Source organism: Mustela lutreola, chromosome 16 (assembly GCF_030435805.1).
Source record: "Mustela lutreola isolate mMusLut2 chromosome 16, mMusLut2.pri, whole genome shotgun sequence".
Classification (NCBI taxonomy): domain Eukaryota; kingdom Metazoa; phylum Chordata; class Mammalia; order Carnivora; family Mustelidae; genus Mustela; species Mustela lutreola.
Genome location: NC_081305.1, coordinates 46,374,045 through 46,385,530, shown reverse-complemented (window position 1 = coordinate 46,385,530; position 11,486 = coordinate 46,374,045). Strand labels below are relative to the sequence as shown.

At 51.1% G+C, this 11,486-nt stretch overlaps 1 protein-coding gene across 1 annotated transcript; it reads right to left on the bottom strand.

The window, feature by feature from the left end:
* Positions 1-3,189: 3,189 nt before the first annotated feature.
* LOC131818347 (cytochrome P450 2A13) lies at positions 3,190-9,694 on the bottom strand. The gene is made up of 9 exons (XM_059152729.1): positions 9,483-9,694; positions 9,043-9,205; positions 8,147-8,296; positions 7,751-7,911; positions 6,534-6,710; positions 5,918-6,059; positions 5,324-5,511; positions 4,529-4,670; positions 3,190-4,003 (listed from the first exon to the last, which is right to left on the bottom strand). Exons 1-9 carry the CDS (start codon positions 9,660-9,662, stop codon positions 3,822-3,824), a joined length of 1,485 nt encoding a protein of 494 aa, XP_059008712.1. The 5' UTR covers positions 9,663-9,694; the 3' UTR covers positions 3,190-3,821.
* Between the last annotated feature and the right edge of the window lie 1,792 nt (positions 9,695-11,486).

Sequence of the window (11,486 nt, the reverse complement as noted above, 5' to 3'; positions counted from 1 at the left end):
ACAGAGAGTGCATGAGCAGGGGGAGCAGCAGAGGCAGAGGGAGAAGCAGCCTCCCCGCTGAACAGGGAGCCCAACATGGGACTTGATCCCAGGACCCTGAGATTGTGACCCGAGTGGAAAGCAGACGCTTAACCCTCTAAGCCACCCAGGCGCCCTGGTAGTTCTATTGTTAATATTTTGAGGAACAGCCATTCTGTTTCCCACCATGGCAGTAAGTTGGTAATTTACCAATTTACATTCACATCAGTGGTTGCCGCTTCCTGGCAGTGCACCGGAGGAGAATGAGGCACAAACAAGTCAGCTGAAAGAGAGAGGGAGCAGGGGACGAGAGTAGAGAAGACTGTCTCCCTGAACAACTCCTCATTCTCATATTTACTGGATATTAGACAGTAATTAAAAAAGGAGCCAAAGAAGACTGCACATTAACCATATCCCCTGTAAATAAACAAGAAGGAATATGAGTTAGACACTGTTTATAAGTTTTATAGATAAGCAAGAAGAGAGGCAGGATATGCCTGGTCAAGAAGTATAGAATTTATAGTTGAGCAAGCACATCCAAAGGGATCATCTAATTAGCCATGGGCGATCTCTGGCGCTGTTCCTCCCTGAACCAGCCAGGCGTTCCCAGCTGCTCGACTTCAAGGACGTATATTGTCCTCTCCCCCAGAGGCCTGTTGCTAGTACATGTTTTTCTTAATGCTATATTTAAGCATGTTTGTGGGACTGGTATGATTTCTTATAAGTTATACTTTAAGTAACACATTGTTCTGAGGGACGATTACAAATGGTGCACAAGTGTTCCAACCCACATTATGACCAGTATTTGTTATCTCTTTTCTCTATGATATCTGTAAGGTATGAAATTATATCTCATTGTGGTTTGGGTTTGTATTTCTCTTATGAATAGGGATAATGAGGGGCGCCTGGGTGGCTCAGTGGGTTAAGCCTCTGCCTTTGGCTCAGGTCATGATCCTGGGATCGAGCCCTGCATCGGGCTCTGATCAGTGGGGAGCCTTCTTCCCCCTCTCTATCTGCCTGCTTCTCTGTCTATTTGTGATCTCTCTCTCAAATAAATAAATCTTTTTAAAAATAAATAGGTATATTGAGCACCTTTTCATATATCTGGTGGCAATTTGTATGTCTTTTTTATTTTTTTTTTAGGTAAGCTCCACACCCAGCATGGAGCCTCACATGGGACTTGAACTCACAACCCTGAGATCAAGACCTAAGGTGAGATCAAGAGTCAGATGCTTAACTGACTGAGCCACCCAGGTGTCCTGGTATGTCTTTTTTTGAATAATGTCTATTCATGTCCTCTGTCCAATTTATTTTGAAAGATTTTATTTATTTATTTGACAGAGAGAGATCACAAGTAGGCAGAGAGGCAGGCAGAGAGAGAGGGAGAGGCAGGCTCCCCGCTGAACAGAGAGCCCGACGCAGGGCTCCATCCCAGGACTCCGGGACCACAACCCAAGCCAAAGGCAGAGGCTTAACCCACTGAGCCACCCAGGCACCCCCTCTGTCCAATTTTTAATCTGGTGGGTATTTTTTTGATTTGGGTGTTTTGGGTTTTTTGCAGGTTTTTTTACTATTGAGTTGTGAGAGAGGCTGAATGACATTCCCTGGTGAGTTGTGTGTGTGTGTGTGTGTGTATCACATTTTCTTTATCCATTCACTGAATTATAAAGCAAAAATGTACAAGTGGGAACACATCACTGAAAAATTTCTCCACTACAAATGAATAATCAACAAAATGAAAAGCAACCTTCAAAATGGGAGAAAATATGTGCAAACCGCTTATCTGATAAACAGTTAATATCCAAATTATTTCCCCCACTTCAGGATCCGTGATCGTGCATTATATTTAGTTGTAATGTCTTTTGTCTTCTTTAACCTGGAATAGACTCTTAGCTTTTGTCTCTCTTGACCTTGATATTTTCAATAGCAGAGAATAATTATTTTGGAAATTGTTCAGACTTCAATTTGGAGTTGCTTGATGTTATCTTATGCATTTCTTCCAGCACAATTTTTAACCCTTTGGAAAGCAAAGCCTTTTTCTTTTTTTTTTTTTTTTTAAGATTTTATTTATTGGGGCACCTGGGTGGCTCAGTGGGTTAAGCCGCTGCCTTCAGCTCAGGTCATGATCTCAGGGTCCTGGGATCGAGTCCCACATCGGGCTCTCTGCTCAGCAGGGAGCCTGCTTCCCTTCCTCTCTCTCTGCCTGCCTCTCCGTCTACTTGTGATTTCTCTCTGTCAAATAAATAAATAAAATCTTTTAAAAAAAGATTTTATTTATTTATTTGACAGAGAGAGAGATGACAAGTAGGCAGAGAGTTAGGCAGAGAGAGAAGGGGAAGCAGGCTCCCTGCTGAGCAGAGAGCCCGATGGGGGGCTCGATGCGGGGCTCCATCCCAGGACACTGAGATCATGACCTGAGCCGAAGGCAGCGGCTTAATCCACTGAGCCACCCAGGCACCCCAAGCAAAGCCTTTTTCAATAGACACTTAACATGGCATCGTACCAAAGTCTAACTTTTGTCTTCCATAAACTCTGCAGAAGTGAGCTTTGGAGAAATTCCTTGCAATTTCCAGTGTCTGTTGTCTCAGTTTCATGAGGCCATATAGTCAAACCTTTACATACAGAATTACTAAATGCCACATGACAGAGTACCTGGGTGGCAAACTTGGTTGAGATTCTTACTTTTGGTTTTGAGTCCTGGTCTCAGGGTCAGGCTCTGTGCTCAACATGGAGTCTGCTTCAGCTTCTTTGCTCATTCTTTTTCTTTCTCTCTCTCTCCCAAATAAATAAATAAAATCTTAAAAAAAAAAAAAAAAAAAAGACTCCCTCCCGCTCCCACTGAGCACTCTCTCCCTCTCTCTCTAATAAATAAATCTTTTTTAAAAAGACATAAGAGTACATCTTAGATCATCTGCAGCTAATATTTTTGCCCTGTAATCTGCCTACAGACTTGGCTCACCTTGAAAAAAAAAAAAAAATCCGGGTGCCTGGATGGCTCAGTAGTTAAGTGTCTGCCTTCTGCTCAGGTCCTGATCCCAGGGTCCTGGGATCACTTTCCGCATAAGGCTCCCTGCTCAGTGGGGAGTCTGCTTCTTCCTCTCCCTCTGCCCCTTCCCCCTGCTTGTGCTCATATTCTCTCTCTCTCTTTCTCTCTCAAATAAATAAATGAGGTCTTTAAAATATATTTTATTTATTTCACCAGCCTTCTGTAGTTTTCACCGTACAGCCTTGGTACATGTGTTGTCAGATTTATACTTAAGTATTTTGTTTTTTTCAGTGACTAAAGTATTATTGTGTTTTTAATTTTGATTACCTAAAATATATAGGAAAACAACAACAGAAAAAGACATTTGTATGTTCAGTGACCTTACTGAATTCATTTATTAGGAGGACATTTTTTGTTCTTGTTGTAGATTCCGTGGGAATCAGTTAAGTTTTGTCACCTGTAAGATGGGCATGAGCACCGTTCCCTGGCACATAGGTTTGTGACGCTCTTAGCACAGAGCTGACGCAGAATTCGATACAATAAATAATAAGGTTGTGGTTGTTGTTGTTATTATTATTATTATTATTAACAGTATAGTGTAAGGTTCTTCATTTTATCCCACCTCTTAAGGCTCTGCCTCTAGCAAGGTGAACAGAAAAAAAACCCATTCCTCTCCCATTCACCTTGCCCTTCCTTCCCTAAGCCACCTCCCTCCTACTAGCCCCGCCCCATCATTAACCCCGCCCCCATCCTTAGCCCTACCCCACCCTCCCTCTACATTGCTCTTCCCCCAGCCCTGCCCTAGCACAGCCCTCTTTCAGCGGGGCTGGAAGCTCATGGTGTAACTTCGTGGGATGGTAGCAAAGCCCACGTGTTTGGGGGACACGTCGATGTCTTGGGGCAGCTGCGGGGACTTGAAGCGGAAGTTCTGCAAGATGTTGGTGAGGAAGAGAAAGAGCTCCATTCTAGCCAGGCCTTCTCCAAAACAGTAGCGCTTTCCTGAAGACACAGAAGAGGGCTGGAGGTGAGACCTGCTCTCACTGCTCCTTGCCCCACTACCCTCCCCCATATGCTTTCTCCCAGGAATGAGGGGCTGGAAGAGCCTGGCCTGAGAGACTTTCAGAGACCTCTCTAATCCTCTCTGAGCATCAGTTTCCCTTGTGCATGGGATGGGGGTGAGCTAGCTGTAGCAAGGGGAAGTTTAGACGCCCCTCCCTCAGGGTGCACACTCAGATCTGGCTGCTGGCTCTCACCTCCAACTGAGGAACCTAAAGAATTTAAATGACGGTGGACAAATCTCTGACTCACTAAGGGCTTTGATTTCCCCCATCCCTGAGACAGGTGTGATCATCCTTATCCTTTTGCTGAAGCTCAAGTAGTTATAGGGGTTGCAGCTGAGGTCGATCACGGGAAGGACTTCCAAGCTGGAGAAAGACATCAGGCTGCTCCTTAGAGAAGGGAGCTGAGGAGAAGACAGCCCTGTTGGTGGGAGCGGTGGCTTAGCAGCAGACAGTGGTCTCTTACCAATGGAGAAGGGCACAAAAGCATCACTCTTCTTAAACTGCCCATTCTCATCCAGGAAGTGCTCTGGGTGGAAGTCTCGGGGCTTGGAGAAGAACTTGGGGTCCCTGAGCACGGAGCCCAGCATGGGGAACACTTCGGTGCCCTGGGGAGGAGGAGAGGGGGTATTTGATAAGGCAGAGTGGGGGCACAGTGTGCTGAAAATGCATGGAGGTTGGAGGGACGATTGGGGTGTCCTAGGTGATGAGGAAGGGGAGGCGTGGGAGTGTGGGTCCATGGAGGGAAGAGCTTTGGGAGACAGGAGATTGTTGTGTCGGAGACAGGAAGCTATGCAGACATGGGGCTTATGTCTTGTGTGAAGGGAAGTTTGAAGGACACAGGTTCTGTGTCTCTTAGGACAGAACGTGTGGGGGATGTGCAGTTCATGTCTCCCATGGTGGGGGTGGAGAGGACATGGGGGTTCGTGCTTCCAGGTTTTAAAGACACTGGGTTTGTGCCTCTTAGGCGGGATGTTTGGGAGACATGAGACTCGTGTCCTTGAGGGAGGAGGTCTAGAATTGAAGTCATGTCTTTTGAGAGAGGACTTCTGGGGACATGGGGTTCATAATCCCTGTGGCAAGAGCTCTGGGAGAGCTACTGGAGTCAAGAAGCTCTGAGTGGGAAGGTTGAAGGGACATGGTGGTTGAGGAAGTGTTTGAGTGAGGCAGTGGGACAGCGGCTGGGAAGCTTCTAAGGGGGATGGGATGCTGGGCTCCAGGGAGCAGGTTGGAGGTCCCCATAGCAGGGACAGGAAAGTACCTTGGGGAGGAAGAACTCTCGAAACTTGGTGTCCTTGGTGACTCTGCGGGCCAGGCCCATGGGGATCATGTCTCCAAATCTTTGGATCTCGTGGATCACCGCCTCTGTGTAGGGCATCTTGGCCCTGTCCTCAAACTTGGGCTGACGGTTCTTGCCAATCACCTGGTCAATCTCCTCATGGAGTTTGGCTGTGGGAGGAGGGGGAACGTGTTTAGTGTTTAGGTATCTGGGGGTCTCCGGGTGGTGACGGTAGTCCAAATATGTACATCCATGTGTGACATGGGCATAGACCATTCAAGACAGACGTTGGCCATAAACATTGTTGAGGACAGTGTCTTATTCACCCGGTCTCAACCTGTATGTGGTCTCACATACATTTGGCTCAGCACGGGAGCTATTTGCCCATCAGTTCACACAATTTTGGTATTTCACAGCCAGTGAAACCCAATTAACAGTCAGCAGAATATCGCCTAGCATCTGGATGGCAGGGTATGGGTGAGGTTCCAGGCATCTGGGAAGGGTGGGGACATTGCAGTGGGCTCAGAGGAAGTGGGGTGTGGCCACCAGGCCAGGGCCCCGTCCCCGCAGCCTTACCCTCCACGTGTGGATGTTTCATGAGCAGCAGGAAGCCATATCGCAGGGTTGTGCTGACCGTCTCAGTGCCCGCAAAGAAGAGGTTCAGGGTGGTCAGCACCAGGTTTTTCATGTAGAACTCCGTGTTGGGGTTGTTCTGCTCCTGCAGGGAGAGGGTTTCAGGCCAGGCCCCCTCCCCTCAGCCCTCAGAGCCCTGCCTGGGTCTCTCCATCTGGGCGCACCTCTCTTAGGTCCAGACCAGGGGTGGGAAGAGAGAGCCTAGTTCTGCCAGGGCTTTGTTTAGGCATCTGGCTCTGGCCAAATGCCCTTCCCACACTATCTCCCTGGCTACCTCCCTGCCCTTTACACATCAGGCCTGGTGTCACTGTTTTAAGGGAGGACCCTTTAGAAGGAAAAGGACACTGACGATGAGTGCACGGTGTGGAAGCGTTGTCTTATGGTGCACACGCAGGTCCTGCCCATGGCAAGCGCTGGTAGACGGAGCAGCCCGGGTATCACACGTGAGATTGTGAGGCTGTCACGAAGGGGGTGATCTGAAGGGGCCCCTGGTCTCCCCATCCCAGCTGGTTTCCCTCTGCCTGACTCTGGGACTGCCGCACTGGCCACTGGGCTGTACCTCCCGCATGCGGATGAGGAAGGAGTCGATGAAGTCCCTCGGGGAGTTGGGGTCCAGGGTGCGCTGGTTCTGCTCCACCTTCTTGGCTATGAAATCCTCCAGACCCTGAAGCTCCTTAAATGCCTGCTGTTGTGGCCCTGGCAGGTGTTTCATCACTGAATAAAACATCTCATAGAGCTGAGGACAGGAGAGAAGAATGGCCGGGAAGTATAGATGTTCTCAGGCAGGTCCTGTTGGGAGCGGGACCATTCTCGGGGTAAGGAAGGAAGTGGGTTAAAGGCAGCTGTCCAGGTGTTTAGGACTCATATGGGGCTTGATGGGAGGAGATAGGTAAGTTTTCAAGTGAGTTAGGCTTGAGGGCCCCTGTCCTAGAATGTAGGTGAGATGGACTGGGCTGTGTATCTGGGTTTCGGGTGTTCTGATGAGGCTGGATTGGAAAACACATGTAGGTGTTCAGATACTCTGATGCGGTTGAATTGGGAGACTCCTGTTCAGGGGTTGACTTGTTTTCTTCTACATAGGTGTTGAGGTATTCAGTTGGGGCGGGTGGGCAAGTGTTGAAGTGGGGGGAAATAGCTGATCCTGTTTTAGATGTTCACAGAGGTGATGGGGGCACTTCTGTAAGGGAGTCAGCTGGGTTGGGGGACATTCTTTGGGTGTTTGGGGAAACATCCATCCAGGTGTTTACATGTGGAGGGGTCTTCTTGGTTGGGGCACCTGTCCAGATGTTCAGGTATTCCATGGGGCTCTGTAGGGACACTTATCTAGGTACCCAGTAGGCTGGTTTGGGACACCTAATGATTTTGGTGGGCTGTATTTTATAGCACCTGGGGCTCCTGTATTTAGGAGGTGGGCTGAGGTGGTCACTTGTTCAGGTGTTAAGATACAAAGAGGTGGACTGTCTTCCTAGGGACCAGTAGGTCAGTTGGGATGAAACCCATGTCCAGGCAGTATGGCTGAGCAGATTACATGTATCTTCCCTGCAGGCTCTGTCTGTTGTTTGTTTGGTCTGGTTTTTATTTTTTGGGTGGGGGGAGCATCTGTGGAGATATCCAGGTGTCCTTGGAAAGTGGGTATTCTGATGTAAGTGTTCCACTGTCCATGAGTGGTTTTGATGGAGAGGAGGAGGATGGTGGTTCAGGGCACCTGTTTCCACATGGGAAAGCAATTTGTGGGTGGTGGTAGGGGTGCTTTAGAGCGAGACTGGGACGGATTACCTGCCCTGTAGATGTAGCTGTGAACTGGAAGCTTCCCAGCATCATACGCAGCAGGGACAGGAACTCTTTGTCCTCATAGTCAAAGCGGTCCCCAAAGACAATGGAGCTGATGACATTGGACACTGTTCGGCTCAGGAAGAAGGTGGGATCAATGAAGGCACCTGGGGAATGAGATAGGGTTGGGGAGAGACAGGGATTTGGGGGAGCGTCAACTGGGCTGTCTCATGCCAGCTTGAGGATTGGAGGATGGCACTGGAGTGAGGACCCAGATGTCCGACACAAGACCCAGAGCCTGGAACCCTGATGCCTTCCCCCAAGCCAGTCCCCTTCCTAGAGGAGAAAGCCCTCTTCGTGCTGGTGTATCCCTCCTTCTCGCTCACTCCCAGCCCCGCTCACCCTGCGTGCCCCGGAGGGTCTCGATGAGGAAGCCGGCCTCCTCCTGGATGCGCTCCTCAATGCCCCGCTTGCCCACTCCGAAGTCCCGCAGCGTGGTGATGGAGAAGCGCCTGAGCTGCTTGGCGCGCTCCCCGTTGCTGAATGCCACACCTGGGGAGGGATCATAGGGTGTGGTGAGGCGGGGAGGGGCGGGGACAGAGGTGGACAGAGCAGACCGGATGGCCGGAGGAGGAGGATGGATTGGGGGCGGAGAGAAAGGGAGAAATGACAACTCAGGCTCAGAGAAACACTGAAAGAGATAGAGATCGGGTTGTAAGAAAAGAATCGGAAGGAGAGAGGCAAGTTAGATGCCCACAGAGATGGAGAGATGGAGACACATAAACAGAGAGGGAGGGAAGGAGGGGAGGAGGAGTTTGATCTCTGTGGAGATCTGGGAAGTGGCAATAAAAAACATGACGGATCCTAAGGCGGAGCTGGAGAAAGAGGAAAATATGGAGCGAGAACAGAGAAGGTCTGGAGAGAACAGAAACAAGGTGAGAGTCTCACACAGAGTAGAAAGAGGCAGACAGAGGGAGACAGAAGCTTGGGGAAGTCAGAAGCAGAGTAGTTAGAGGCAAGGATACGGGTACGGAGGACCGGGGATCCAAGATGGAAGAAGAGGCATCCATGGGAGAGAATGGGGAGATGGGGCAAAAAGCAGGGGGAACAGGGTCGCAGACACCCTGAGCCAAGCTACAGAAGGCAAAGGAGAGGCCACAATAACCAGGGACAGGGGCAGAGGAGAACAGGGGTAGAAGTCAGCCACAGGCTTGGGTGGGTGAGTCAGGAGAAGAGCAGTGGGGAAACTGAGGCCATCAGGTGTGCCTGGCCACGAGCCCTCACCCAGAGCTCCTCACCATAGCCTTTGAAGAGCCAGTCGAAGGTGGCCTGCTCGCCTCGCCCGCTGAACTCCTCAGCCTGGTCTACCAGAGCCTCCTTCACCGCCTCGTGTCCACACAGCACCACGATGCGCCGGGGTCCCAGGTGGACCGTGAACACCGGGCCATAGCGCTCACTGATCTGATGGAGGTGGGGGCTTAGAGGCTGCGGCCCCCCCTGGGAGCCGGCCTGTGCCCAGCCCTCACCTACTGCATGCCTTGCCCCCAGGTTCTGATACTCAAGGGGCTGGACATCCCAAGATCTGCTCTTTCTTGTCTGGGACCCAGCAACCCAACCTGTAGATTTCCACTCTCTGAAGACTCTGGTCCAACCTTGCCCAGCCCCTGCCATTCAGTCCCAGCTCAACCAGGCCAGCGCCCAGCCCGAACCCCACTGCACCCATCCCGTGTCCTGACACCTTCATGAGAGAGTTGTACATCTGCTCTGTGTTCAGCTGCAGGTAGTTCCCGATGAAGGGCAACGGGGTGGGTCCCGGAGGGAGCTTCCCCCAGAGCTTCCTCTGCCTCCAGACAGACATCAAGACCATGATGGTGAGGCAGGCCAGCAAAGCCACGAGGAGCAGCCCTGAGGCCAGCATGGTGACCCTGGGAGAGACGGTCAGATGGTGCTGGCTGGGGTGGTTTGCCTTTATATGACCTGAGAGAAAGGCGGAGTTTGGGACTCATTATATAATTGTACCATTTCACTCCCCAGATAACCCTCCCCCACCCAACCCTGGGCTTACTGCTGAGCTTGGCACACAGCCAGTGAGGCAGGAGGCGGGGACCCCAGGAGGATTAATAAGGAGTAGGGCCCCAGGACAGAGAGTGTTGGCCCTCGGGAGGGACCACCCCAGGGCTGCAGAACTGATTGAAGCAGTAGACAAATTCCAGAACTGAAGAGTTTAGAATTCTTATACATGGAGCACCCCCGTGCTTTGGATTTTCGGACTCAGAGTGAGAAGGGACCCTAGCATTGCAAATTTTGAGGTCTCTAGAAAAGAGATCTGGGTTTAAGAGTGTTGGAATGTGGAGCACCGGGGTAGCTCAGTTGGTTAAGCATCTGCCTCTTGGTTTAACTCAGGTCATGATCTCAGGGGTTGTGAGATAAGCCCAGTGTGAGGCTCGGGGCTGGGCTGGATGGTGAACCTCCTTAAGATTCTCTCTCTCCCTCTGCCCTCTGGCCCCTCTTCCTCTCCACCCCTCCCCTCACTGCCAGGCAATCCCTCATTCTCTCTCTCAAAAAAAAAAAAAAAAAAAAAAAAAAAAGTCTTGGAAGAGGAAATCCCAGGGAGTGGACTTGAGGGTCCTGGGGTGAGGGAGGACCCCTAGCTGTGATGCGGGGTTCCCAGAAGAAGTATGCGGAACTCCAGCAGGATCAAAGGGTCAGCACCTCCCCCAGGCTTTGACCTACCTTTGCGTTGGGCAAAGGTATCCCAGAATCCCCACAGGGACCTGAAAGCAAGGTCAGGATCGGTGTCACTGCCCCTTCTGTGGTTGGGAAAGGGGTAGAAGTCCAGAGCCACATTTAAGGGGAACCTTTCTTAGGAAAGAAGGGTAACTTGTGGTCTCCATGCCAGAGGCCCTGGGCAGGACTTGGAAACAGTAAGGACATCCACCCATATGGTGCCAAGAAGTCCCGACTGTCTCAAGGGCTGTAACTGACAGAGAGCCTCGCCAGTCCTACCCAGACCCCTGGGGGAGCTCACTAGCTTCACCATTTCCATTGTCGCTGTTGGTAGAAGTGCTACCATCGGTCCCCGTCTGGTGTGTGAGAGTACCGAGGACAGAGAACAGGGGGGTAGGGGCTCCTGTGTCTCCTGCTCTGCATGCTTGTGCCCCCGTTCTGGGGCTGGGTTTCCCACCAGTGGGAAGGGGGCACTCGAGAAGGGGAGGCAGAGTGTGAGGGCTTGGGAGGTCCCTTTGGGGTGATTCCAGGCTCGGCAGGGCTGCTGGCAGCACCCAGAGGGAGTGACAGCAGGGAGAGGTTTGGGGAGACTCCTGAGTTGGGGAGAGCCAGGCCCTGAAGGCTGACAGTGAGAGAGAGGAAAGATGGTGGCCCTGCTGTCCTTCCCCCAGTCACCTTCTTCCTTAACAGTGAGGTGCTAGGCTTTGGTGAGCCCTAACTGAAGAGCCAGTGTGTGAATGTGACCCCACAGAACCCCTCTAGCAGAGGGCTCTCTCACAGCAACCTCCTTTCGCTGTTCAGAAGAGCAGGTCTCCCACAGCCACTTGCTCGAGGTCACACAGGTAGTGGGTAGGAAGCTGGGACTTGAACCCTGTCTTCTCCTGCCTCCACTGACTAGCCTAGACCATCTTAAGGGCCAAGTGGAGTCCAAGTTTAGCAAGGAGTGGTGTGAGATTGGCATTGGCGTTGAACACAGAGATATGCTAGCAACTTCTGCCGTTGGCATCGGTTCACT